The sequence below is a fragment of the Suillus plorans genome (assembly GCF_016647745.1).
Source record: "Suillus plorans strain S12 chromosome Unknown HD556scaffold_28, whole genome shotgun sequence".
NCBI lineage: Eukaryota > Fungi > Basidiomycota > Agaricomycetes > Boletales > Suillaceae > Suillus > Suillus plorans.
In genome coordinates this window covers 92,972-117,095 of record NW_024537412.1, presented here as the reverse complement: position 1 = coordinate 117,095, position 24,124 = coordinate 92,972, and the positions used below count along the sequence as shown (strand labels likewise).

The window sequence follows — 24,124 nt, the reverse complement described above, 5'->3', positions numbered from 1 at the left end:
TTGACTCCCCGGCAGGGTTGGCCATGAATATGAATTTCAAACCGGGGAAGATGATGTACATTTACCGACGACAGTGCAATATTATGCAGGTTCAGATATCCAGCTGTCTGGCCGCCATCCGTGAGGCGTTCTCGAAGGATGCAGTCATGTGAATCCAGCTGAGTAGGTCCAATGTTGAGTTGCTTCTCAGCCTTATCGATTGTTGTGCATTCAATCAGCATCCGGTCCTTTTGGCCCTGCTTCCCATATACGGTCGTGCACAACTGCCATAGTAATTTTGTATCGGCAGTAAGCCCTTGATATGGTCAATGTGACACGCTTGCTGTTCCCGCAGGCACAGTCCACTGTGAAATAGGAAGAAGGTTAGTGGCCAGGCAGAGAAAATGTTTCTTTTACCTGTCCAGTTGGTGACAGGTGAAAAGATGACTTTAAAAACCTTGATCATGGCATGCCACTAGAGGGCACTTCTACCATTCGAGACATTGTTGCTGTGAGCCACTTGTCCTGCCGGTAACCACCCTCCAAAAGCCTCCAAAGTTCAATCCGACAGATGGATGATCGTAATGAAATTCACCTGTTTCCGGTCACAGAATAGGTGTCCGACATTTGCAAATTGCGCGTTTCGAACTGACGTGTAGTTTACAATTCCAGGTAACGCATTGTAGTTCATATGTCATCGAAAGACGTTGCAATAAGAGGAGTACTGTCAAAACAAGAAGGGTATCAAAAGAGTCTAGGGATACAACACTGCAACGAAACGAACTACCGCAAGTCAATGGTTGTAATCCGCTATATTTGGCGAGGTCCAGCGGTCAAGTTTAGACGATGTCGATTGCGCCCAACCTACGCTTGAGCCCACGCTTACCGGTGGCGCAGGCCCAGGATTTGGCGAAAATAAATTTGCGGGTCGTCGCATCGTCTTGGCGTACGGCAGCTGATTGGAGTATATGGGATCTTGCATACGCAAACCACTACCAAGTTGAGGAGGATGCTGCGGCTGAATCCGCTGCTGTGTTTGTGGTCGTTGAGGCTGCGGTGGCGGGGGCAAAGGTTGTTGTTGGGGTTGTTGTTGAGGCTGCGACTCCCATCCACTCCAAGGGTCCCGCTCTTGTGGCATATCAATATCAAACGCCCACGGGCTCATACGCGAACCAGAAGAAGACGACCCACTCCGCATCCGAGATGCAGCGGAAAGTGATGTTGAGACTCGACCACTCTCCTCTCGCTCGAGATCAAGTGTGATGCCCTTTTCACTCAAGGAGGCGGAGTCAATGCCTAGCATCTTGCGCAGTTCCTCATTCTCCTTTTCTAGTCGGGAAATTTCAATTTCGCGCTCCAACGCCCAATCATCCCGGATCTCGGATTCTGCTTGTTGGTCTATTGTTTGGAGGAGAGCAGTGATGTCGATCGGAGAGTCTTGGGTGCCATCATCGTTTAGTTCGGGTTCTTCGCCAGACATGGAGCGATGTAATGCACGGAGGGTGTGAGCAAGGCGCTGAAGACCGACTGCGGTCTTGGTTTCGGAAGTTAGATCCGTATACTGGTTCTGGGAGTCACAGGCCAGGAGTAAGCCTTCATAGTGGCGCGTCAGGGTAAGCTCATGTTGCTGGGCTGCTAACTAGATTCGAGGAACGTTATTATCGGAGAGTTGACAATGGGCTGTCAAACGCACCGCATGATTCCGAAATTTGGACATAATGGTTTCCATAGTGCTTTCATATTCTTTGAGAAGGATACTAAATTGCTTGTTCTCGTGAAGTAGGGTTTGGTTCTCTATTATGAAGTGGGCGTTCAGGCGCTCCAATTCGGAGTCGAAAATTTCTGCGAACAAGGTTTAGCCCTGCTGCGGATGGAGGACGTAAATGCAAGCAGACCTTTTGAAATGTCTGTATTAAACCGCCTCAAAGCAAAACCTGAGCTGGCATGTACGGCCTGGTCCTAGTGAAAAAATGTGAAAGGAACGGATATTAGTAGTGACAGAACTGACTTTTATTGAAGCAGCTTGTGAATGTATTGTATTTGATAACTTCTTGTTATGAGCAAGCTGGTCACTGAGCTCGTGGATGAGGAGCCATGCGCGCAGAAAATCGTTATCCATGATCATGTTCGAGAGCAGCTTTGTGCTCTTCCCAAATAGGAAGGATTGACAAGAACACAAAGTGCACTGTTTGAACTTTTGATCAGCTTAACGTTTAGCACAGTTCAAGATGGTCCTAGGTTGCTGCGGAATAAGGAATGGATTGAAGAGACTAGTGTTTCACTGACCTGATAGAAATCTTGTGAGCTTGGGGTCTAGGTGAGAGAGCGTGGGAAGGAATGTTAGAGGGTCGACTCGCGACTCGTTCACGAGCTTTTCTCTCCTATGATAGTTCCTCCTCATCAGCCGAATTCTGTATAACATTTAAACTGAAACGCTCGCTTTCTTCGATAATCAATTGGGAAATAACTAGCGATTATATCACTGTTTATCTCCAGCACACGTTTACTTCGGCAATTTCGACCTTACATTTATTCTCGCTAATCATCCCCGTCTGCTCTCTTATTCGGCTTTCTCGTCGCATTCGGTCCTCGCCAATTTTTTTTTCAGCACAACTTTAGTCTTCAGCTCATTTATATCAAGTTTCAAACATGGCATCTGCCTCAACATCTGGTCTATCAGCGTCAGTCACGCGCATTTTGTCTTTGACAGGCTTTGCAAAGGAGCTCAAGACTAAAGATATCCAATCCGCATTCTCGGAATGGGAGAACATTGGCGGAGGGTTTAAGATCAAATGGAGAGACGATACGAGCCTCTTGATTGTTTTTCAAGATGCCTCAGTTGGTATGCCATCAGATTTCTAGTAAAACTGTGTCTTACGAATAATTTATTTCCACGTGGTTAAACAGCAAAACGAGCATATCTCCACACGCTCGCGTTTCCTCCTGCCATCCTTACTACCGGCAGTTCCGCTACCATCAAACCCTATGATGGACCTGACGCCCAAACTGTCATTCAGACAGTAAACACTAGAGGCCACACAGGCAACGCTTCTCGCGGCCACAATTTACGCGCTGCCTCTATTTCTGTTTTCCCCAGCCGCAGCGCCAACACCAGTCAGAACGGCAACGGATTACGCAACGGAAACGGCCAGAATAACCACGTGCTGAATGCTACTATTTCGGAGCATTCACCAAGGCTCATCAATGGGCGTGAGCCTTCTCCGACCCTTCCGACGCTCCCTTCTCACCCGTCTCTGAATGACCTCATAAATTCAGCCGTGTCACACGATGATCCCGCTATTCTTCACGCGGAGGGTCCACCAAAGATTGGAGATCCAGGGAAGAGAATGTTGGGCGCTGCATTAGGTGTGAGACACCCTGCACTGGGACCGCGGGTCATTAATGGAAGTCATGTCACGGGAGGTGCAAGTCCAGGTACTAGCCCCAGGGGCAATGGACTTGATTCTACCATGAGGGACATACAGAGGGCAATGGGAGGGCTGACTGTCGCCGAGTGAATAATACAGCATGTCCGAAGATGCGTCTTTGGATTTGCATCGTGGCGTTTCAATTGAGTGGGTGTAATTGATGTTTTCGTGGCTGATACGCATCCCTTGATGCATAATTGGAGGTTTTCATATTTTTTTCTGTTTCTTTGTGCTATTAGTTCCTGCATTCCTCGTGTCACCATACGTAGTCCCTCGTTTTCGAATGTTTTTGTGCAGCCAAGACCAATTACTACACATTCTAGCGCCGCATCTAGGCTACACCATCCTGACTGTGTGATATGCGCCAGCGTGTTCCCTGGACCTAACATTGGATTATGAGGATATTAGTTATTAGTTATGAATTAGTCATAAAAATAGTTGGTCTGTGCCCGCAGTTCCATTGGTTCCTGAAAGTTAGAACACCCGTCGTTAACCCCCTCACACACCATCATGGACCCTACTGCCGACCTCGTTGCCCGTGCATGGTAGAATTTAGTCATGGCAAGATTTTGATTTTGGCAGTGCCACTACCTGTGACACGACATGATCGCTGCCAACGATGAGCACAGCTCTAGCCAGCTATGCTAACTTGTTTTAGATCCTGATTGAGGCTCCTGCTGTATGATCGCGCGCAGTTCAGCGATAACGCACCATCTGTTACGACATCACGGAGAAGCTAATACATGGCACACTTGGCCCATCTTAGTAGCATCATGAGGTTTCATCAGATCAAGATGAAACGGAAGATTGAATTTCATGGGAACAGGTAAGGTTCCTTATTCGGCCAGTGCACTCGTTGATGGACAACCTTGATTGATATTCGCAAGCGCATCTCAAGCGCATCTTGTTACGAACCCCCTACACGGGCCTGACAAATGCCCAGAGGTCACCCGTTCCGGGAATACCACTGATCACGCGAGGGAAACAAAGGGAGTAATGCCAAATATGTGGTACAATGCTTTGTAGCTATTGACGGCTGCCAGTCACCCAAGGGAACTTCATGGCGCTGTCAATAACACGAGGTTCAGGTGCGTCTTTCCCTCACAATCAGAGCAACTCTCTCCAGTATTCTTTATCCGGTTCTCAAGCCAACTCCTTGTAGACACGGTTAACTGGTCAGTGACCTTGCTGCCGTAGCTAATACATGCGGCCTTCTTTCTGACCGGTGATTTTCCTGATATATCACATGGTTGATGACTTTGACGACTAAGGTCGCTAATTCACTTCCGCGTCCATTCTTGCGCCATCACTTAGTACAGATTTCAACGTGTTCGTGAGCCACTTTACCCCCGATTGCGTTGTTTGCTATCGGTACATTACGGGACTGATCAATGGAAGTAACGCAGTCACAAGAGTTAATCATTCGAGACCCTATACAATCCACCACCGTAAGTAAATGCCAACAGCAGCCGACTTAGCGATGCGGGCCTGGTTTTAAATCGCCTGTCTTCCAATTTGATACGTTACTGACATCCCAGCCTTTCTATTTGTGTTCTTTAACATCCAGATTTCGACCCTTCTTTACGGCTGATCTTGGGGTATATGATCTCCGAATCGATTTCCGCGCGCAGCTTTGGTTGCTGCTCCATCATACACTGAATGTGACTTCCCTCATCATCATCTAGTCATGCAGCCATACATATATTGCCATCCTCAGTTCCAGTCCCCCCATACACACATCATGAGTCCCTATATCCACTCCCACTCTCCCGATAGCGCCTACTCTTCCGACGGCTTATACTCCCCTGCCGAACGTTACCAGCCGAAGTACGAGTCCTCTGCGACCGTACCAAGGTTCAACTCATGGTCAGCTTATAGTCATATTTCGAGCCTGTTACGTGCTCCCCACCATGTTTCGTCCATCAATCCTAAAGTCACGATTTTAACGACACAACCATCCCTGTCCTCCGACATTAACACCCCTTCGTCTGCGTCGACGCAGTCATTGCAAACGCCGTCCTCCCCATTTGTCCACTATCCCGACAGTCGGGAAGACATGGATTTTGATGATTCTGACTCCGAAGATGAGGACGCCGATTTTGACATTGAGGGGATGGACGGGATCGAAGAAGAAACTATGCCGTTTTACGGTGTAACCATGCCTCAAGTTATGAAATCTACCTCTGCGCTGGAAGGTGCGCTGGGGGAAAGTTCACGGTCATCTGGCCCCTGGTGGCCGCAGCCATCATCGTCATATATGCTTTCAGACCGGCGAATGTCCGTGTCTGCGCCTGGATATCCTACTTCGTCTCATCGACAAATACCCTCCCATGCACAGCGACGGCAGGACAGTGATATGTATTCCCCAAGACCTCATAATGATTCGTCACCAACATCATCTTCATACCCTCATCACAGCTCTTCATATACCCAGGACAGCTCGAATTCAATGACTACATTATTCGCACCCACTTCCGCATTGTACCAAAAATCGTCATCATCTCTAGCCGATGCAATTCCACTCGGCCTTACACCTGGGGCAACACGAAATTCATCCACCCGTCTGCCCATTTTGCAACCGCAACCAATCCGCCCAATCCCCCCCATTCCTTTGGACGAATTAGCATCGTCCGCTGCCGAGGTTGATGACTCTGTCTTTCCAGATGAAGGCACTCGTAGACCTCGGGAACGGAGTCTTTCGCCTCTTCCACTTCTTTGCCAACCAGTCTCCGATGCCGTGAGGTATCAGTTGAGCACGAACCCTAGGAACGCTCAGGGTGACGGGGAGCCATATGATCACCAGATTACGGCTGAGCCGTCACCTAGAGCTTCTATTCAACCTCATCATTTTAGCCCGGCTTATCCCCGAAACTGCTCAGGAGCTACGCATACTCCGATGTGTACTTGTAGGCGCGATAGGAAAATGAGTAGGCGGTGATTTTTTTATCCATATCAATTGTTCATGCTGTGATGTTATTCATGAAAAGATTTTACTTGGGTATTTGATCAGGCCTAGTAACTAGATGACTATATAATTGGACCGGGCATAGTTTATTGCATGTCTTCATTCCATTCGGGGCTCGTTAATAGTTACTTAACCTAGTGATATTATGGACACATACAAACAAAACGTGAAGTAGACTAAATAACAGGACTAAACGAAAAGAGGGCTGAAAAAAAAACAAGGCAACTGCGTTCTGGATCAGGGTAACCTTTTAATTATTATTATTGGCAAATGGTACCGTAAAGAGAATGTCATCATGGAACATGAAACTGTCTTTAAGGATCTGGGAATCCCAAGACCAAGTCGTGCGATGGTTAAGAGGTGACGCTGGGAATTCAGGGGTTCGCGAAGCAGATTGACAGCCTAAGTCAAAAGTGGAACTGCTGTTAAATAAACGTGAAACATTTGCTATATCGATCAATAAGTTTAGTGTGCACTGGATCTCGAACTTACCGGTGCCAAGGTCACCGCTATTGTTTGTTACATTCCTCCACCAGCAGAAGTCGTCCGCATTCTAGCGCTGCGGGACGTAAAGGACCTGGTCCTGATCTTGTCACATTCACGTAGGTACGACTTCTGTGGAGTACAGGGAGCGAAGCGGGTTTGTGGAGCTACACTCTTCCGGCGACTTTTCTTGGTTTCATTGACGTTCGAAGCCGGTTGTGGCAACGGGGCGGGGCGCTTAGGGTTGACATCGACATGGTAGAGTTCAGCCAAAGGCAGCAGTGGCGGAGATCCTGGGAAATCCGGATGTCCGTGGACAGATCCTCCACGGATCTTCGACTGTAATGAGACCGAATGGTTGGGAAGTTCAGGGGCGCCCGAGTTAGATGCTACATCCAGAAGGAGATCCTCAGCCTCACCCCTTTCCTCATTTGGAAGGAAATAGAAATCTAAAGGTACATAGGATTGGCGCCGACTGCGGATAACAGGTGATTCCCTGATTGGATTATCGACGCTGGTCTCAAGTATTGGGAACAACGTGTCCAGCGGATGCGTCCCGTTATCTGTGTCAAAGGAAAGGACTGGCCTGATCGTACCCGTGTCAGATTTGACCGGCTTAACCGAAGCCTTGTCCATTATGCAGAACTCTCCCGGGTTAACCCAGCGTCTATACTCGCTGCCATTGCAAGGAACCGATTGGCGATTGTCGGAAGAAGCTCGTCTTCGGTCATTATAATGAGAGTTTCGGTAAGGCACTGCAAGAAGCCCCTCGTAGTACAGTTGCGACCGTTCCTGCATGTAATTTCTGTATGTACCGGCGCATTCCTGGATATTACGAGGAGTACCAAACGATCCAGAAAGAAGTTGATAAAGTGCCATCCGCTCAGTAGCTGAGAGTGTACAAGCGTTCGGTGACAAAGGGTCGGCAGAAGTCTTGCGTGGCGATAAACCTAGTTCAGCCCCATCGGTTCTTAGATCTGACACCGCTTGGGAAAGGGTGTGGAGTGGGGTTGTCTCGAACATTAATACCGGTGGGCCACAATACGTGTAAGAGACCTCGTCTATCGCTTCTGCAAATGAATCAGACTCGTCAATAGTGCTAACCGCCATGTCAAATTCATGGTTGTTGTCCGTGTCGTTCGCAGGAAGGATGTCAGGTTGGAGGATTGGACTAAATGCGCGAGCCATCCGAGATGACGGACAAATGACTGCAGGTGGCAGGGGGTCGTCATGAGTGGATCGAACGGCGTATTTCCTTGGACGGCCAGGTCTGGCCTTTGTAACTCCACGAGGTTTGTTAACTGAGGGCTTGGCCTCCTTGAGTTTCGATACCAAGTTCACGGTTGCTCTCTGTGACTCCTTTACAGGCGCTTGGCGCAAAGTGCGGAGGTTCGGCTTCGGCTGAGAAAAGAGATCACATATCAGCTATTTTCTTGATGATGATCTATTCAAATGTTCGAACCGATTGCGCCGGCACTAGAACAAAATCGTTTGGTACGGTTGTGTTACCATTCTTATCTTCCTTGATCACGCGCAAGCCTCGGCTGTGAAAATAATCATAGACATGCCTCCTGTCGATATTGTAACGTTCTTGCAGCTCTTTCCGGACAGCAAAGGACGGCATCTCGATGTTTCCAGGGTGTATCAGTGCCTCAAGATCACGGACAAGATCCGGCCCTAGTCGGAGAGCGAGGCTCTCAGGATTGACACGTCTTCTCTGAAATACAGTGCTAGCATTTTGAACAGCGGAAGGGTTCTCCGTTCCCAACGGTTGATCAAATGACGGGGAGCCAGAACCATTGGGGCGCTGCCAGGTGGAGTGTGAAGAGGTATTTTGACGGGTAAAACGAGAATTGGTGGCTGTATCGGTATCACATGGAGAGGCTGTTTCCATTTTGCTTGGAGAATAGTTGTACAAGAAATGAAAAGGTTTCGCGTTAACTTCAGGCAAAATCAACATCGCTGCGTTGGGATAGAAATCTTAAGTAGTCTTAGTATTCCGCGGAGTGTAAAAACTACATATACTGTTATTGTACAGCCACCATGGTTAAAAGTACAAGCTAGCTGCGAAGACGACTGTAATACATGTGGATTAGAGACAAACAAATCTTCAGAGTGATGTTGACTTACTGTCCCTCTTGATTTTTACTTGAGCCTCTTCCAGTTTCTTGAATAGGTCCATATCTCCGATCACCCGTGCAGCATCCCTGACTTCCCTACACGTCTCATCTAATCGCGTTATAACCCTCACTATCGTACCTTCTTGAACGTCAGTCAAAGCCGTTATCTGGTCAAAGGGCTTTACAAATGGTCGACTATGAGTTTTCGCCCCTCAGAAGTTACGCACGTTCGCTGACTCACCATGCCCTTCGCCCATTCGTATACTACTTCCATGAGACCAAATTTTAAGCTAGTCTTGAATTCCTCCGCTGAAACCTTGTGGCGGTCTTGCACACATTCTACGCCCCGACTGATCGTAAGAATCGCATCTCTGCCTTCCTCGAGTTTGGTCGGTACAACAGGTTCTACCTCTGTCTTTTCTTGAAAGACGAAGCAAGACAGAAGAGCAACCACTTCTTCAGGCTCATAGCTTGCTAGAGTATTCTCGAGTATAAGTTCAGTGAGGACAAGCTCATTTGCAGAGTTGATCTGAACTTCAGTGAGCCGACAATATGAGTCAGTGTAGCAGGGCTATGTCTAACCTCGCAGGCCACACGACCCTTCAGCTGGATAGTCGAATTTTCGTCGATAAAATTCAACTCCTTTAGAACCTCGATTCGTTGTTCATAGTCCGGGATAAGGTCGAGGTTCTGGTCAGAAATTGCCATCTTGAGTTTTTCGATATTGGTGCGCAGCGTCTTCTGACCGTGGAGAATGAGATACTACTCGGCCCAGTCAGTTGAATGAAAACGTGAAAGTGACTTGAACTGACATGATCATGAAACTCGCCGCACAGTGTACACGAGAAACCTTGGCGACGTTTGGCGAGGTCATTTCTGCTGTGCAATGCCTCCTGGAAATCCAGCGTTCGTATGCGGTCCCAATTAACCTCCGGTATGGTTTTAACAGTCCTCCATCTGTGGACAAGAATTTGTAGCGAGTTGATGATCTCAAGCATCAAAGATTTCCTATGCTGATCGACGATTCCAGTTGCGTCCACCTGTTTCGGCTTAGCATCAGAGTTCCGAGCAAAAATGTTGCATACCTTCATAGTTTCTGAAGTTACCATAGAAATGCTGTCGAGAGGGATACTTCTTAGTTCGTATGTGAGATTCTCGACTTCTAATGAAGTGGGATCCAGTGGCCATCTCGGTGGTAGAGCTCGATCTTCGACATCTAGAAATTTAATGAACGGGTTTCATGTGCTAGCGTATGTCATTAAATAGATACCTGTATCACCTAATTTTGTTTCTTGGTCGACCATAGCCAGCACAAAAAATAACTTGCCCGCGAATGAACTCGCTTGCCGTGGATCTGGTTTCAGCAAAACGCCGACGTTGCCTTGCCTAAAATGCTGGTTGTAGACGGGAGCTTGATCAGTAGTCATTAAGGTTGTGATTGGTAGATAACATACGCCGTCTCTTAAGATGACAACCCTCCCTGGACCAAGCAGGTTGGCATTTGAAGGACTGGATGTCACCATAGTGCAAAGTTTATTATTTAACCCAACGACGTCAAGAGAAAGATCGTAATAGCGCTCGATGTCAACCGAGCATACATCACATTCGAGTTTAGGCATCTTAGAAAGTGTCCTCTCATGCTAATGATTATTGTGAGTCAACGGGTATGAAAAACGGAAGATACAAACATACCTCTGCAACTTGCTTTTGGTGTTCGGGAAGCAGTCTCTGCGAAGAATTTTCAGAAAAACTCCGTTTGATCATCTCCTCGACACGCAGTGCCTCCACACGAAGCAAGTTTAGTATCATATTATAGGTGAGCCTGAACTGCGACTGCAATTTTCCGGGTGTGCCGAGCATCATCTTCAAGAGAGATGTTTGCTGTAAAGTAAAGATATTGGTAAAGTGTGCCTGAATAATCGACAGTGAACTTACCTCAGGAAGATTGTCACCTGCAACAATGATCACCGTTCCAGTAGGGTCCAGACCTCGCCGTCCAGCACGACCTGCCATTTGGGTATATTCACCAGGTAGTATGTCCCTGAAGCTGCGCCCATCATGCTTCCGTATGTTAGAGAACACAACGCATCTTGCGGGCATATTAACACCCTGCGTGTGCCATCAGGATTCCCTTGCCGATAACACATGATGAGAAGCGCACCATAGCAAATGTTTCTGTGGCAAACAAAACCTTGACAAGCCCACGTGCAAACAATATCTCTACGACCTGTCAGCGGCGCGTGAGTCGTGATTACAGTTATGTGTGGACTCTTCAGACCTCCTTGACGATGGGCAACAAACCACCATGATGAACGCCGATTCCTCGTGATAGTAGATCTCTCATCCTAGCGATCTGCGGAAGCTTCTTGTCCGAACCTAGGATGTGAATTAACGCAGTCAGCGAAGTCATCTACACGCTACGCCTACCCTTTAGTCGTGCAAGGGCCTTTTCAACAGCGACATGTACTTCACTCTTCTCCACAGATGTGCACAGATCTGAATTGGTAAGAGTTGCAGCGTTTTCTTCACAACGCTTCTTTGACAAAGTAAACACGACGACAGGAAGAAGCCCCTTTTTCTGAAGATGATTTAGTAGGTGCACGTAGAGATTCTTGTCTGCCCCAGTGTGAATGGTCCTAGACTGTCCGCCGCCACGCCCGCGGGGTGCGGACCCACTCGGGGCTGCGCCGCGTTGACCACCGCGTGCTGGTGCTGCGCCACGCTGCACACCTCTTGCAGCGCCTCGAGCACCGACACGCTGTACAGGAGGTAGACCTGCAGCTTCTCGTTCCTTGTCCTGTTTTCTTCTGAGAGCATCGCCAGCATCCTGGTACCTAGAGTCGTAGCGTCAGGGAGCGCAATGTCCAATCGATTGTCATGGTACCCCCGTGCAACCCAATTCCTAGATGCATCGACGATCTTGAATGTGTCCCTGCCGGCGTAAAGATAATGTTCAAGGGGTACAGGTCTTTGCGCCGTGGAAATTACATAGATGTCCTTCTTCTTGGTTCGCCTTTGTAAATTCACAGGCAAAAGTCAAAGCCTTTCCGTGCAAGCGTCACATTTTACTCACCCTACCCAGTCCGCAAACTCTTTGCTGTTAGGAACAGTTGCTGATAGCAGAATGATATTGACATGATCAGGTAACATGATGATCACTTCCTCCCAGACAACACCTCTCTGCCAAACTCTAAGCAAAGTAAGTTCGGGTATAATGCAGGCACCGTACCTCTGCATCATTCACGTAATGCACCTCGTCAAAGATCACAAATTCGACATCGCGAATCAGATCGGCACCCTTGTACAGCATGCTTCGCAGGATTTCAGTCGTCATCACCAGACAGCTCGCTTCAGGATTGATCTGCACATCCCCTGTAAGTATGCCGACAGATGATGACGAGAAAGTTTGTTTGAAGTCTCGAAATTTCTGGTTTGACAGCGCTTTGATTGGCGACGTGTATATGGCGCTAGAAAATAACTTGAAGTGCTGACATGCTATACAAAGAACACGACAAACCGTGTCATATGTTTCTCAGCAAGAGCGATGGCGTATTCGGCAACGACAGTTTTCCCAGCGGAAGTATGCGCAGCAACAAAGACTGAATCTCCCATTTCGAGGTGATACACTGCTTCTTTCTGGAAAGTATCCAATTCGAAAGGATACTGTGCTAGGCCATGAGATTTTGAGTCATGAAAAGAACGATGACTGACTTTGTGAGCCATATCCGGCACAAGTTCATGGAAGTTGGTCATAGGCTTATTGATATCAACCACATGTGCCCAGTCGCGTTTGACTACATTGGGTTTCCTAGTCCGTCGGGGAGCCGTTGATGGCCGTAGATGTGTCCGCTGGAAGTGTATTATTTGAGCATCAATTGATCCCGTACGACAAGGTCCTCACCGTTGTTGGTAAGAGCTCGTCAATTTCTCCCAAACTATCACCATTGGGTAAGAGATCTCTTTCGTCATCCAGCACGCAACTTTCATTATTGTGCTGAGTGATATGTGCTGAGCAACTATACGATACATACGAGAATGACAAATATACCTTGTCCTCATTGTAATCAGTAGTATCATCGAGAGAGATAAGCGCATCGTCTTCCGGATCGTCACCCGAAAGTCGCAATCCTCTCGAAAACCCCGGTGGGACAGTTCGCAACCCTTTGATGGGCGCTGCTGTGGTCTGTTTTGCTGCCAGAATCACGTCGTCAAGTCCACCAGGTTTGAAAGGAAAATGACTGGATTTTCCCCTGACAAAGTTGGCGACTGAAGCAGGAGCACGGTCCATAGATGTCGATGTGAGCGCTGTCGAAACCACTGCATTTGGCGTCTTGGACGAGTTTACAGTACAAAACGTGGGAGAATAACCAAGGGCTCACTTCTGCATAACCAATGACACGTCCTTCGAGACCCGCACGCAGGAAAGTCAGACTGGTCGGCGGTGGAGAGGGTTCGGAGTTCAAGAGTGACTGTATAGAAATCTCGGGTTGCCATGTTCTGAGGTGAAAGAAATCAAATTTGCTGGTTTTAAAGCATATACAGAGCATGCACGTACATTTGATATGTTGGAAGCCAGTGCTCCGGTATCCTGTCTGGTGGAAGGAGTAACTTGGCTTCAATTTCTTGGTTGACCTTGTCTCGAGTGGGGAAACCAGCAACTCCGAGACCTTCCAATATCTGATCTGCATCCTCCCGCCGAGGGTTCAATATTTGATCCATGACATGTTCGCGATTATCTGGCATAGTCTTAGCCATCCGTTCTGCAGCAGTGCTATATCATAGTTTTAAATGATCAAACTCGATTAAGGATCTGTGGCTGTGTTGGAAATTATGCATTATCACACTTCACACTGATGCACCCAGGTCACAGATTCCTCCCATAATAATTATATCGTTCTCTGCGGAGAAAGTCAAATGTTTGATTGACTATTACTATCCTTATGTTTTGGTGCCGTCTAACGATTGTACTCAGGAATAATATTGCAGCTCAAACGTGGAATCTGCGACAAAAGCCTCAGCGGTTCAACGTCAACAGAGTCGAGCCACTCGATTGAGAGGAATTTAAGCCTACCAGGCAGTAATGCTACGCAAACACACTGGCAACAACGAATGCTATACTTGAAACAATGTAGGCTGCATGTTCTATGTAACGCTCATTCAGCAACAGTGAATAAGGCATTCAACGATCAGGCGTACCATCTTACACAATCGAGCTAGCAAACCGCCCAACTGGATAATAGTGCCCACACCTTCAAGTATGCGCATGTGCGTGAAGCCAATTTCCTGATGGTATGATCCGTTAAAGCGCTCGTGATATGCAGGGACACTTCCTCTAACCTTGATAAATTCAAGCTTCAAATACTCGGGTAGTCTGACAAGAGAGATATTCTCAGCGCTGGCGATAACTCGGTAAGCTGGGACTGACTCATCGAATGTCTTTGTCACTCTGAAGATTGTGACCACGATGTCAACAGCGCTGTAGCCTTGCTCCCAGAGCTCATTTAGTTTCTCCATCGCAGCATCAATATCGCCCTTCAAGCATAATCGGATCATGCTTTGTACGATGACAGGATGGGGCTGGTCGCAAACTTTGAAAACATTTTCACCAGATACGAAACCGAAACCGGAGTGCGTTGACTGAAGGTTATTGATTGCTTGACGCATATCACCTTCGCATGTGAAGATGAGAGCAGTAAGACCATCATCATTATATTCGACCTACGTCAATAGCAGGTTTGGTTAGTAAGAATACAACAAGCGCAGTAATTGAATATCAATATCACCTTCTCCATTTCGCATATTTCTAACAACCTTTTCAGAATTTCGGTGTCTCTGAGCTTTGCATATCGTAGGATGGCACACCGACTCTGGATTGGTTCGATTATTTTGTTAGACATGTTACATGCCAGGCAAAAGCGAGTTGTGTTCGAGTAAATCTCCATCGTTCTTCTTAGCGCTTGCTGTGCACCACCGGTCATACTGTACAACGGAGTGAGTGTCACCAAGACGTAACTTCATCGATTTTTGCACCTGTCAGCCTCGTCCAGAATCACAATTTTATGCCGCCCAGGAGGAAGGGTGACCTTCTTCTGTGCAAAGGCCTTTATTTTATTCCGTACGACATCGATTCCTCTAGGGGAAGGTCAAAGCAAGAAATACATCAAAGATTAGAGCTGCAAACCTCTCATCAGAAGCGTTTAGTTCGAGAACACCCTCTTTGTATGCATCCCCGAGTAACTGATGCGCTAGACAATGTATACTCGTTGTTTTTCCGATACCCGGTAGACCCTACAATGGCATTTGCATCAAGAAAGGGGATTCAATTGTATCAAAACGCACCGATATGATAATATGAGGGCAATTTCCATCCTTCGCAATGACCTTCAACCTTTCAATAGTATCAATATTTCCGACCACATGGTCCAAGCTCTGTGGCCTATACTTTTCCACCCTACCAATTCTCAGTCACAGCAACCATATAGAAGCCGAATCACGAACCACGGTAGTTCATAGCCTGAACTTGCAGCGGCATTAGCTGGTGCCTTCCCTGATGAAGCCATGAGTGAGGCGCGACGCGTGACGCTGTGACATGGCATGTCTGTGACAAGGTGTGACCATACGCGTTTATTCCATTTTGCATTTGGGCTTAATGTCCTCTTCGTTGCTGCCTTCTCTCAGCCATTGCTGTCAACGTCAACGCTTCAATATCGTGTTGCAGCATGGTGAGTAGAGCATAATATTTGGAGTCAATTCTTACAGTATATACTTGCAGGTTCCAGAGGGTCCCGTTTTCTGTCGATGAAGGCCCCAGAGGTGCTCTCTGTGACAACGGACCTTCCTAAACCACGCCTCGACTACCGTGCTATTTCAGAGTCGATAGTGTACAAGTCTCACAACGCCTTCAATCGCAAGGCTCCACTTCCGATTGGTGCATTGCAGTCGGTCGTGCGCCATTACGATGAACAGAAGAGACTCTCCAGCGAGTTAGGCTTGAAGCGCCACGCACGCTCGAACTTAGGTGAAAAGATGCGACAGATCAAAGATCCAATTGAGAAGCAGGTTGTCTTGAAGGAGGCTAAACTTCTCAAGGCGGAGGTCACAGACTTGGAGCAGCAACTCGTGACAGTGGAGGACATTTTACTGGGGCTTGCATTGCAGATACCCAATGACACACATCCTGATGTACCACTAGGTCCAGAGGAAGCTGCTGTGGTCCTTTCCACTCATGGATCGGATCCCATTGCTGCCAGTGGCAATCGTGACCACATGGATATTGGTCGCGCTCTTGGTATCCTTGACTTCCAAGCGGGGGCGACCGTTACGGGTTCATCATGGTATTATCTGCTAGGAGAAGCTGCACTCTTGGAGATGGCCCTGACCAACTATGCCCTCTCAATTGCTCTTAAACACGGATTTCGATTCGTTACGACGCCGGACGTCGTTCGGGCAGACATTGCCCTACGATGTGGATTCCAACCTAGAGATCAAAATGCTGATCCACCTGTTTCGCAAATGTATCATATTGCATCTTCAAATCCTTCTCATCCCGAACTCGTACTTTCTGGCACCGCAGAAATACCACTTGGCGGTATGTTCGCAAATCAAATATTCACGGAGCAAGCTTTGCCTTTGAAAGTGGTCGGTCTTGGCCGTTCATTCAGAGCTGAGGCAGGTGCCCGCGGCGCAGACACTCGCGGACTGTACCGAGTTCACCAATTCTCGAAGCTTGAGCTTTTCGTTGTTTGTAGTGAAGACGCGAGTGAACAAATGATGGAAGAACTTCGTAGTGTGCAAACCGAAATTTTTGAAGGCCTAAATTTTCCGTTTCGGTAAGTAACAACATTAGACCGAGGCCCCTACTCTGACATTATGACACAAGGGTTTTGGATATGCCTACCGAAGAATTAGGTGCTAGCGCGTACCGCAAATATGATATGGAAGCGTGGATGCCAGGTCGAGGGAGTTGGGGAGAAATCTCTTCCGCATCTAATTGTATTGATTACCAGGCCCGTCGCCTCCACATCCGCTACCGTCGGTCGTCAGGTACGCACAGGCATACTACACCAGCGTCCTCATCCGCTTCGACTCAGTCAGCACCTGCGGTACCATTCGCCCACACTTTAAATGGCACCGCAGCTGCCATCCCCCGTCTGGTCGTTACTCTTATCGAGAATGGTGCAAGGTTCGACGAAGAAGGCACGCCAGTGGGTCTTAATCTACCCAGCACTTTGAAGCCTTTCTGGCATGGTACATCTTCGATCATATGGTGGACTTGAACGTGGGATGTTGGCATGCTAGTTGTTGTCATTGTCAAGATGAAGGAACAGAACTTTGACAAAACGATCTGACGATCTGACTGTTTGTAATTTAGGGAACTCAAGAAATAACCCTTGTCTGATTGACTGATACCTTCAGGGAGTTTAACCACGACTTTGCCAGGCTTCCAAGTTCATCGGGATGTATATGTGGGCAGGTGCATGGGCAGCTCTGGTACTTCAATGAAGGATTGTGTTTTGCCAAAGAGACAATGGTTCGACCTAAGGAAAAATGCGCACATGTCATGACCTATTTTTGCTCAGAGAGATACCTGGGCTTTCGACCCATTTTCAGCCAACGATCATGCACAACTTTGCCCGGCACGTAAGCGGGAAAGCTGGCTTGGATTTCAAAATGGATAACCAACCCCCGAGTTACTTGTCTATCGAGTGATATAATAACAACAAAGGATATGCCTTCTGTTTGGTCTGCATAGGAATGTGATACTGTACATCATCTGACTCTTGCGTGTGATGAACTACGCTACCTTCTTTCTCAGCGCATCCTGTAGGCGTTTAACTTCCGACCTCGCTTCATCTTTATCGAGCATCTCGTATATTCGATCCACCAATCGAACGAGGCCCCTCGTATCATATCGAGCGCTCGGTGTTTCCAGGAGATCGAGAGTGTATGTGACAATGCCAGGTAGTGCCTCAGCTGCTTCTTTCTCAAGGTAGAGGTCATTCCAACGCATCGCCCACCATGCTCCTTTGAGCAGATCCCACCATTCCTTCTCGTACATATTGTCCGGAAAGCCCGGTGGAGCAAGAACCTCTGGGGCTGCGGGGAGGATGGCTGCAAGGTTTGTAGTGGGACGACATTCTTCCTTGTCCGTAGGTTCAGAATCCAGAGCAGAGGTCAGGGTAGCCCGCCCCAACGAGCTTCGATAACTCCCCGAGGGGTTCATCCGTATCAATATGGCTGCAAGATAGTAAGAATGAGTTGTGACGGACAACGTCGAGTCCATGATGACGTGGTCTAGCAGAGATGTGCATCGCTCTATGTGACCGGCTGTCACTAAATGAGCACGCCAATCACTTTGCTTTGCCAGAGTGAGAATTAGTCGTAGATAGCAGTCATCACGTCTGGGATTAAAGACCGCGTCTGGATCATCATCGTCAGAGCGCTGTGGCATAATAGGTTTGGTTGTGGTGAAGAGAGCTGGCGCGAGCTCCTTTAATAACTTCTCCCGAAATTCTCCCTTCTCCTTCTCAACTATCTCCACTAGTTTAAAACGGGCATCGAACATAGCTCGAAGGGCCGTGTGACGAAGCCGGGATGGTTTATCTGCTTCCATGGCGAAGATGATGGCGTCAAGGTAATTGTCTCGTCTGGTGTCACTTCCCAGATCCCGCATGGCACTCAATGCGAGCAGTGCATCTCCCATGGCATCGAAGTCCCTCGTTTTGGACTTCCGGAAGTGTACCAGGAAGTCCACGAGCCAATTAAAGTCATCTGTGGTACGCGAGTCCTCCTTCCAGTCGAAAACACCATCCCAGATCAATGCAACGTCGGCTGCCTGCAAAAATCCTGGGCAGCCAGTCACGATCGCCAGGCGCAAGGAATCACGTGATTTATCTTCGTGATCTTCATCGAAAGTTGTGGCGTACTGGCGAAAAGATTCTTCACACCTCTCAAGTCCCCAGGGAAGACTGAGGTGACGCCAATCAGTCCAGTCATCAAGGCGCATGAAATCCGAGGAAATGACGGTCTCGATAGATTCATTGCATACGAGATGGTGCAAGGCTCTGCCGCACGCAAGAGCTCTTCGGCGTGCCGAATTACTGAGCAGGGCATTATCATGAAAGCATGCCGCAAAAGTAGACAGCAATTGTGAGCATGCAGCTGTCATGTTCACCTCAGGGGTCCATCTGATGGTCGGCAGCAGCCAAGCAGCCGAACTGATCACCTCTGGATTTGTGGAAGTGTTGAATATCCACCTCATCGATCGTGCCGGGGAGGTCATCTCCTGACTCTCCTTGAGCTCTCTAGGGTCGTATGACGAATACATCTCCTTGTTCCCTTTGCAGCCCGCCGTGACTTGGGCTCGGAGGTGCCTCCCAATGAAGCGAAGGAATGTTGAAATAGGAGTTTGAAAGGGACATTGCGGGAATTTCAAGGAGGCGACGACAATGAATATGTAAAAGAACAAGCCGAAAGCCATCACCACGATAACAGCGATTGCTGTAGCTCCTTGCTGATTCCATACGAAGGCTGAGAGAGCAATCCCAAAGATAAAGAATGAGATTTGCAGTAACATGAGAAATGATAGAAGCACAGCGTGGAAGTGCCATGCTTCCAAACCATCTAACTTCTCTTGTCTGTCCTTTCCACGAGCGTTCGATTTGTAATGGCTGAGCCACTGTTTGCCGAGGACAGCCCCGAAAGCAGCCAGAAGGTCGAGCGACAATGCAATGTATGCCAAGGTCTGAAACCAAATAGTATTTGGCGGGTTTGCTGCTGAGGCAGCGAGAGGTGAGATTGTGGTATTGAATGATGTGTTCTGAACGAGCTGCCACAATAAGGGGGTCGTGGTGTTGGGTTGCATGGCAATAATAAAGGCGGTATTGATAGCGGAGAAGAGACCAGACTGCGATCTTCTTAGACAAATACATGCTCCAAAATCATTCGATAGCTTACAGAAAGGAGTACGATGTCCATGTCGCTGCTGTTCCGCTCTAGAAATTCGCCATCGTACTCTGTTGCAGCCTGATTATAAGACGCCCAGAACCTGTTATATGTGTCCTTGTTCCCTTTCTCCGTTATATTCGAGTCCTCCAAGGTCGTGAGGATTTTTTGCAGAATTTCCTGTGTTCTGATATTGTATTTAGTCAACGATCGATTTTCCACATTAAACACCTTTACTTACGCATAGTCATTTTGCAAGAAGTCTTGCTTCGGTGTTGTAGCCATCAGTACAGGAGAACCGCGTTTTTTATCACCAAGTGCTGGTTAAATAGTATGCAAGTAAGGAGACCGCGATAGAGCCCAAGGTCGCTGAGTGATTTGCAAAAGCAGCCAGCATGTATATAAATATGCTGCTGCTGGCGCCTGCGGCTCGGTAGGTTCAATAGGCTGTAATGCGGTTCCAGATTGAACCGACGACGCTCAAGAACGGACAAGCGCTTTTTTACGACCTGGCATCATTTCATTGACGTTGTCGAGCGCTCTTTGCATGCACTCATGACATTTGGCATCACAGAGAACGACAGACCCGGACAGGGAAGACGCATTTATAAGGCCATGGGTCACCGAGTGTGCGGATCCTAAAAATGGGGCATCCAATGAGGACATGAGCATTCTTGAACGTTCAACGATAGAGCCTGAGGCCTGAGGCGCCGTACGGTACTATCAGTCAGCGTGTTTACTAGCGCCTGGATTGTCATTTTTTGAGGAGGTGCTATGCAGGTCCAGTCGCGGATTGAATGTCCGATAAGCTAGGCCCTTGGCTATCATATAGATGGGCGGTAGGCGACCTATATGCTTGTACAGTATGTAAGTATCAGCCGCTGGTCGGCATGAATGAATTTTTATATTTGGCCATCTACGCTTCGGCAAAGTGCAGCTTAAGTCACGTGCTTTTTTTACTGATGCTTCAGCCATTTTAACATCCCGAGTAGAGACGAAGGCTGCTGAGTGGTTTGCAAAACAGCCGGCATGTATATAAATGATGCTGCTGGCGCCTGCGGCTCGATAGGTTCGATAAGCCGTAGTGCGGTTTCAGATTGAACCGATGACGCTCAAGAACTAGGTGGCCAAGCGCTCTTTTACGTCCTGGCATAACCTTTCGCATTTATTGATGCTGTCGCACGCTCTTCACATGCCCTCATGACATTTTCGCATCACAGATAGTGACAGACTCGGACAGGGAAGTTGAATTTATAAGGCCATGGATCGCCGAGTGTATGGATCGTAGAGATGAGGCATCCAGTGAGGACAGGAGCCCGTTTGAAAGATAAAGCATGATGCGCCATAGGGTATCAGTCAGCATGTCTACTAGCGCTTGGATTGATATCTTTGAGGTACTATGCAGATCCAGTCGCAGATATTATGAAATGTCCGATATTCCAGGCCATTTGTTAATCATATAGGTGGGCGGTAGGCAACCTACGCTTCAAGTTGCACAGTTTTAGGTCCAATTATAAGTCCAGCACCAGTCACTAGCATATGAGGTTCGGTCAGGGACTTGTTTAATTTTATGTTAAACGCCCTCGCTCACACGTAATTCGCGACGAGTCTTGGTTGCTTTACGCTGTGACAGTACTGCCAGAGAAGATATGGGGGGTGCTGAGTGGTTGGCAGAACCCGTCATACATCTTCAGCTTGCTCCTGCAGCTCCGGGTCGGTAGATGACAGGCTGTAGTTTCGAACTGGATCAATATTATCTCGGCAATGCCGCAGTCGCAAAACTGGATAGACTCACTTGCTAGGGCCTGGAAAAATATTTTAAAAATTCCATTCATGTACTGGTGCAGCGCGGCCACATGGCATTTAGCATAACAGAGAATGACCGACTTTGACAGAGAAGTCACAAATATTGATGCTGTTCACTACCTCCTGAAGCTTTGATTTGCTGTTTGGATGCCTGAAATTCATATTTCTTTTTATCAGTCACGGTGAACCGGCGGAAATATGATACACACAGGGTGAGATAACGCTTTTAAACGAGACGCCTTCACTTACACATGGTCATTTTGCAAGGAGTCTTCTTTCAGTGTTGTGGCTATCAGCACGGGAGAGTCGCACCAAGCACTGGTACTAGTAGAACAGTGTGCAAAACCACGATGGAGACGAAGGCCGCTGAGTGGTTTGCAAAAGTGGCATGCATATAAATATGCTGCTGCTACGGCTCGGTGGGTTAAATAGGCTGTAATGCGGTTTCAGATTGAACCATGAGGCTCAAGAACCGGACGCAAAAGAGCTCTTTTACGTCCCAGCGTAACTTTTCGCCTTTGTCGACACTGTCGAGCGCTCTTCACATGCATCCATGATGCTCGGCTTCGCAAAGAGCAACAGACCCGGTCAGAGAAGTTGCATTTACAAGGCCATGGGTCATCGACTGTGCGGATCCTATAAATGGGGCATCCAATGAGGACGGGAGCCCGTTCGAAAGATAAAGCCTGAGGCGCTGTATTACTAGCGCCTGCCAAATTGTCATTTTTGAGGAGGTGCTATGCAGGTCCAGTCGCGGATGGAATGTCCGATAATATAGGCCCTTGGCTATCATATAGATGGGCGGTAGGCGACCTATCTGCTTGTACAGTATGTCCGCTGGTCGATCCGACCTCAAGTAGTATGGCAAAGTGTCAGACTCACAAGTCACTGAGTTCAGCTTAAGTCACGTGCTTTTTTTTACTTATGGTTCGGCCATTTTCAACGTTCACCCGAGTCGTTCTTCGACATTACTCACCTGGCCAACAAAGTTTTCTGATTGGGATTCTCCTGACTTCCCTTGTTAATGTATTCTACGAACTCGCACCCCACAATAGTGCCAGCGCTACCTGAGAATCCTTTAACTAGTCCTATGGGATCGTCGGCCATTGCTTTTGCTCAACTTACGCATTCCAGGATGACTAAATGATTCATGGGGAATAAAGCACTGCACAAGTGCCGCCGCAGGGAAGATGAATCATTTTAATATTCATTTCGTTTCAAACCAGTGTGATTGCTGTTAACATGATCTTCCACGGAAGAGACCATACCATCTAAGTATTAGTCGAAATCTTTCCGCACGCGAGCGCGAGAGCTGACTTGTATTTCAAAATAAATGACCAACCCTCGAGTTACTTGTCTGTAACAAGTGATATAATTACAACAAAGGATATACCTTTGCATAGGAAAGTGATACTGCACGTTGTCTAACTGTAACTGGTATTCAGCTTGCGTGTGATGAACGTTGATTATTTCAGAGTGCATCCAGTAGGCATTTCACTTTCAACTTCGCTTCACCCTCACCGAGTGCACGGTATATCCAATCCACCGGTCGGATGAGACTCCCCGTGTCATATCGAGCAATCGGTGTTTCCAGGAAACCGAGAGTGTACGTGGAAATGCCAGGCAGTGCTTCAACTGCTTCTTTCTCGAGGTGGAGGTCATTCCAACGCATCGCCCACCATGCTTCTTTGAGCAGCCTCCACCGGTCCTTCTCAGATATATTATCCAGAAAGCTTGGCAGAGTAGGAACCTCTGGGGCTGCCCGCGTGGCTGCAGGGTTTGTAGTGTGATTGCATTCTTTCTTGTTCGTAGATTCAGATTCCAGAGTAGAGGCCAAGGTAGCCCGCCCCAACGAGCTTGGATCACCCCCCGAGGGGTTCATCCGTATCAATATGGCTGCAAGATAGTAAGGATGAGGTATAGACAATTTCGATTTCTCGGTGACATGGTCTAGCAAAGATGTGCATCGCTCAATGTGACCAGCTGTCACTAAATGAGCACGCCAATCACTTTGCTTTACCAGAGTGAAAATTAGTCGTAGATAGCAGCCGTCACGTCTGGGATTAAAGACAGCGTCCGGTTCATCATCAGATAGTTGTGGCGCGATAGGTCTGGTTGCGGTGAACAGAGCTGGCGCGAGTTCCTTTAATAACTTCTCCCGAAATTCTCCCTCCTCCTGCTCCACTAGTTGGAGACGGGCATCGAATATAGCTCGAAGGGCTGCGTGACGAAGCCGGGATGGTTTATCTGCTTCCATAGCAAAAATGATGGCGTCAAGGTAACCATCTCGTCTGGTGACACTTCCCAGATCCTGCATGGCACTCAGTGCGAGCAGCGCGTCTCCCATGGCCTCGTAATCCCTCGTTCCGGACTTCCGGAGGTGTACCAGGAAGTCCACG

The 24,124-nt window shown here is 47.9% G+C and overlaps 9 protein-coding genes across 9 annotated transcripts; 3 read left to right on the top strand and 6 right to left on the bottom strand.

Annotated features, from left to right (window-relative positions):
• Positions 1-1,051: 1,051 nt before the first annotated feature.
• Positions 1,052-2,098, bottom strand: HD556DRAFT_1187901 (uncharacterized protein; the record flags this gene model as incomplete). The annotated part of the gene is made up of 4 exons (XM_041296114.1): positions 1,052-1,618; positions 1,673-1,821; positions 1,875-1,938; positions 1,988-2,098. Coding segments are annotated over 4 exons (891 nt in total), but the record flags the coding sequence as incomplete, so codon positions are not given.
• A 530-nt stretch (positions 2,099-2,628) lies between these two features.
• Positions 2,629-3,497, top strand: HD556DRAFT_1308331 (uncharacterized protein; the record flags this gene model as incomplete). Its single annotated transcript, XM_041300125.1, has 2 exons — positions 2,629-2,821; positions 2,887-3,497. The coding sequence occupies 2 exons, from the start codon at positions 2,629-2,631 to the stop codon at positions 3,495-3,497; spliced, it is 804 nt and encodes a 267-aa protein (XP_041160162.1).
• Positions 3,498-4,598: 1,101 nt separating this feature from the next.
• HD556DRAFT_448753 (uncharacterized protein) lies at positions 4,599-6,643 on the top strand. Its single transcript, XM_041310631.1, has 3 exons — positions 4,599-6,160; positions 6,234-6,334; positions 6,395-6,643. The coding sequence occupies exons 1-2, from the start codon at positions 5,095-5,097 to the stop codon at positions 6,332-6,334; spliced, it is 1,167 nt and encodes a 388-aa protein (XP_041160161.1). The 5' UTR covers positions 4,599-5,094; the 3' UTR covers positions 6,395-6,643.
• Positions 6,546-8,821, bottom strand: HD556DRAFT_1371936 (uncharacterized protein). The gene is made up of 3 exons (XM_041302971.1): positions 8,318-8,821; positions 6,865-8,256; positions 6,546-6,819 (listed from the first exon to the last, which is right to left on the bottom strand). Exons 1-2 carry the CDS (start codon positions 8,813-8,815, stop codon positions 6,892-6,894), a joined length of 1,863 nt encoding a protein of 620 aa, XP_041160160.1. The 5' UTR covers positions 8,816-8,821; the 3' UTR covers positions 6,546-6,819; positions 6,865-6,891.
• Positions 8,822-13,773, bottom strand: HD556DRAFT_1270441 (ATP-dependent RNA helicase). Its single transcript, XM_041299166.1, has 22 exons — positions 13,531-13,773; positions 13,355-13,472; positions 13,024-13,305; positions 12,877-12,969; positions 12,687-12,824; positions 12,493-12,638; positions 12,205-12,442; positions 12,049-12,155; positions 11,860-11,988; positions 11,403-11,809; positions 11,254-11,351; positions 11,137-11,202; positions 10,911-11,084; positions 10,668-10,856; positions 10,430-10,615; positions 10,246-10,369; positions 10,061-10,191; positions 9,788-10,015; positions 9,558-9,737; positions 9,217-9,504; positions 8,986-9,154; positions 8,822-8,931 (listed from the first exon to the last, which is right to left on the bottom strand). The coding sequence occupies exons 1-22, from the start codon at positions 13,728-13,730 to the stop codon at positions 8,903-8,905; spliced, it is 3,720 nt and encodes a 1,239-aa protein (XP_041160159.1). The 5' UTR covers positions 13,731-13,773; the 3' UTR covers positions 8,822-8,902.
• A 28-nt stretch (positions 13,774-13,801) lies between these two features.
• HD556DRAFT_1371912 (P-loop containing nucleoside triphosphate hydrolase protein) lies at positions 13,802-15,675 on the bottom strand. Its single transcript, XM_041302970.1, has 11 exons — positions 15,644-15,675; positions 15,474-15,573; positions 15,315-15,426; positions 15,157-15,263; positions 15,006-15,107; positions 14,759-14,954; positions 14,401-14,693; positions 14,313-14,346; positions 14,172-14,258; positions 14,047-14,117; positions 13,802-13,975 (listed from the first exon to the last, which is right to left on the bottom strand). Exons 2-10 carry the CDS (start codon positions 15,569-15,571, stop codon positions 14,088-14,090), a joined length of 1,059 nt encoding a protein of 352 aa, XP_041160158.1. The 5' UTR covers positions 15,572-15,573; positions 15,644-15,675; the 3' UTR covers positions 13,802-13,975; positions 14,047-14,087.
• Positions 15,609-17,415, top strand: HD556DRAFT_447923 (uncharacterized protein). The gene is made up of 4 exons (XM_041310629.1): positions 15,609-15,697; positions 15,748-16,804; positions 16,855-17,333; positions 17,391-17,415. Exons 1-3 carry the CDS (start codon positions 15,625-15,627, stop codon positions 17,249-17,251), a joined length of 1,527 nt encoding a protein of 508 aa, XP_041160157.1. The 5' UTR covers positions 15,609-15,624; the 3' UTR covers positions 17,252-17,333; positions 17,391-17,415.
• Positions 17,416-19,650: 2,235 nt separating this feature from the next.
• On the bottom strand, positions 19,651-20,039 carry HD556DRAFT_1206600 (uncharacterized protein; the record flags this gene model as incomplete). Its single annotated transcript, XM_041296487.1, has 2 exons — positions 19,651-19,881; positions 19,932-20,039. Coding segments are annotated over 2 exons (339 nt in total), but the record flags the coding sequence as incomplete, so codon positions are not given.
• Positions 20,040-21,599: 1,560 nt separating this feature from the next.
• On the bottom strand, positions 21,600-22,832 carry HD556DRAFT_1308326 (uncharacterized protein; the record flags this gene model as incomplete). The annotated part of the gene is made up of 6 exons (XM_041300124.1): positions 21,600-21,661; positions 21,715-21,757; positions 21,807-21,876; positions 21,975-22,049; positions 22,310-22,576; positions 22,702-22,832. The coding sequence occupies 6 exons, from the start codon at positions 22,830-22,832 to the stop codon at positions 21,600-21,602; spliced, it is 648 nt and encodes a 215-aa protein (XP_041160155.1).
• Positions 22,833-24,124: the final 1,292 nt, after the last annotated feature.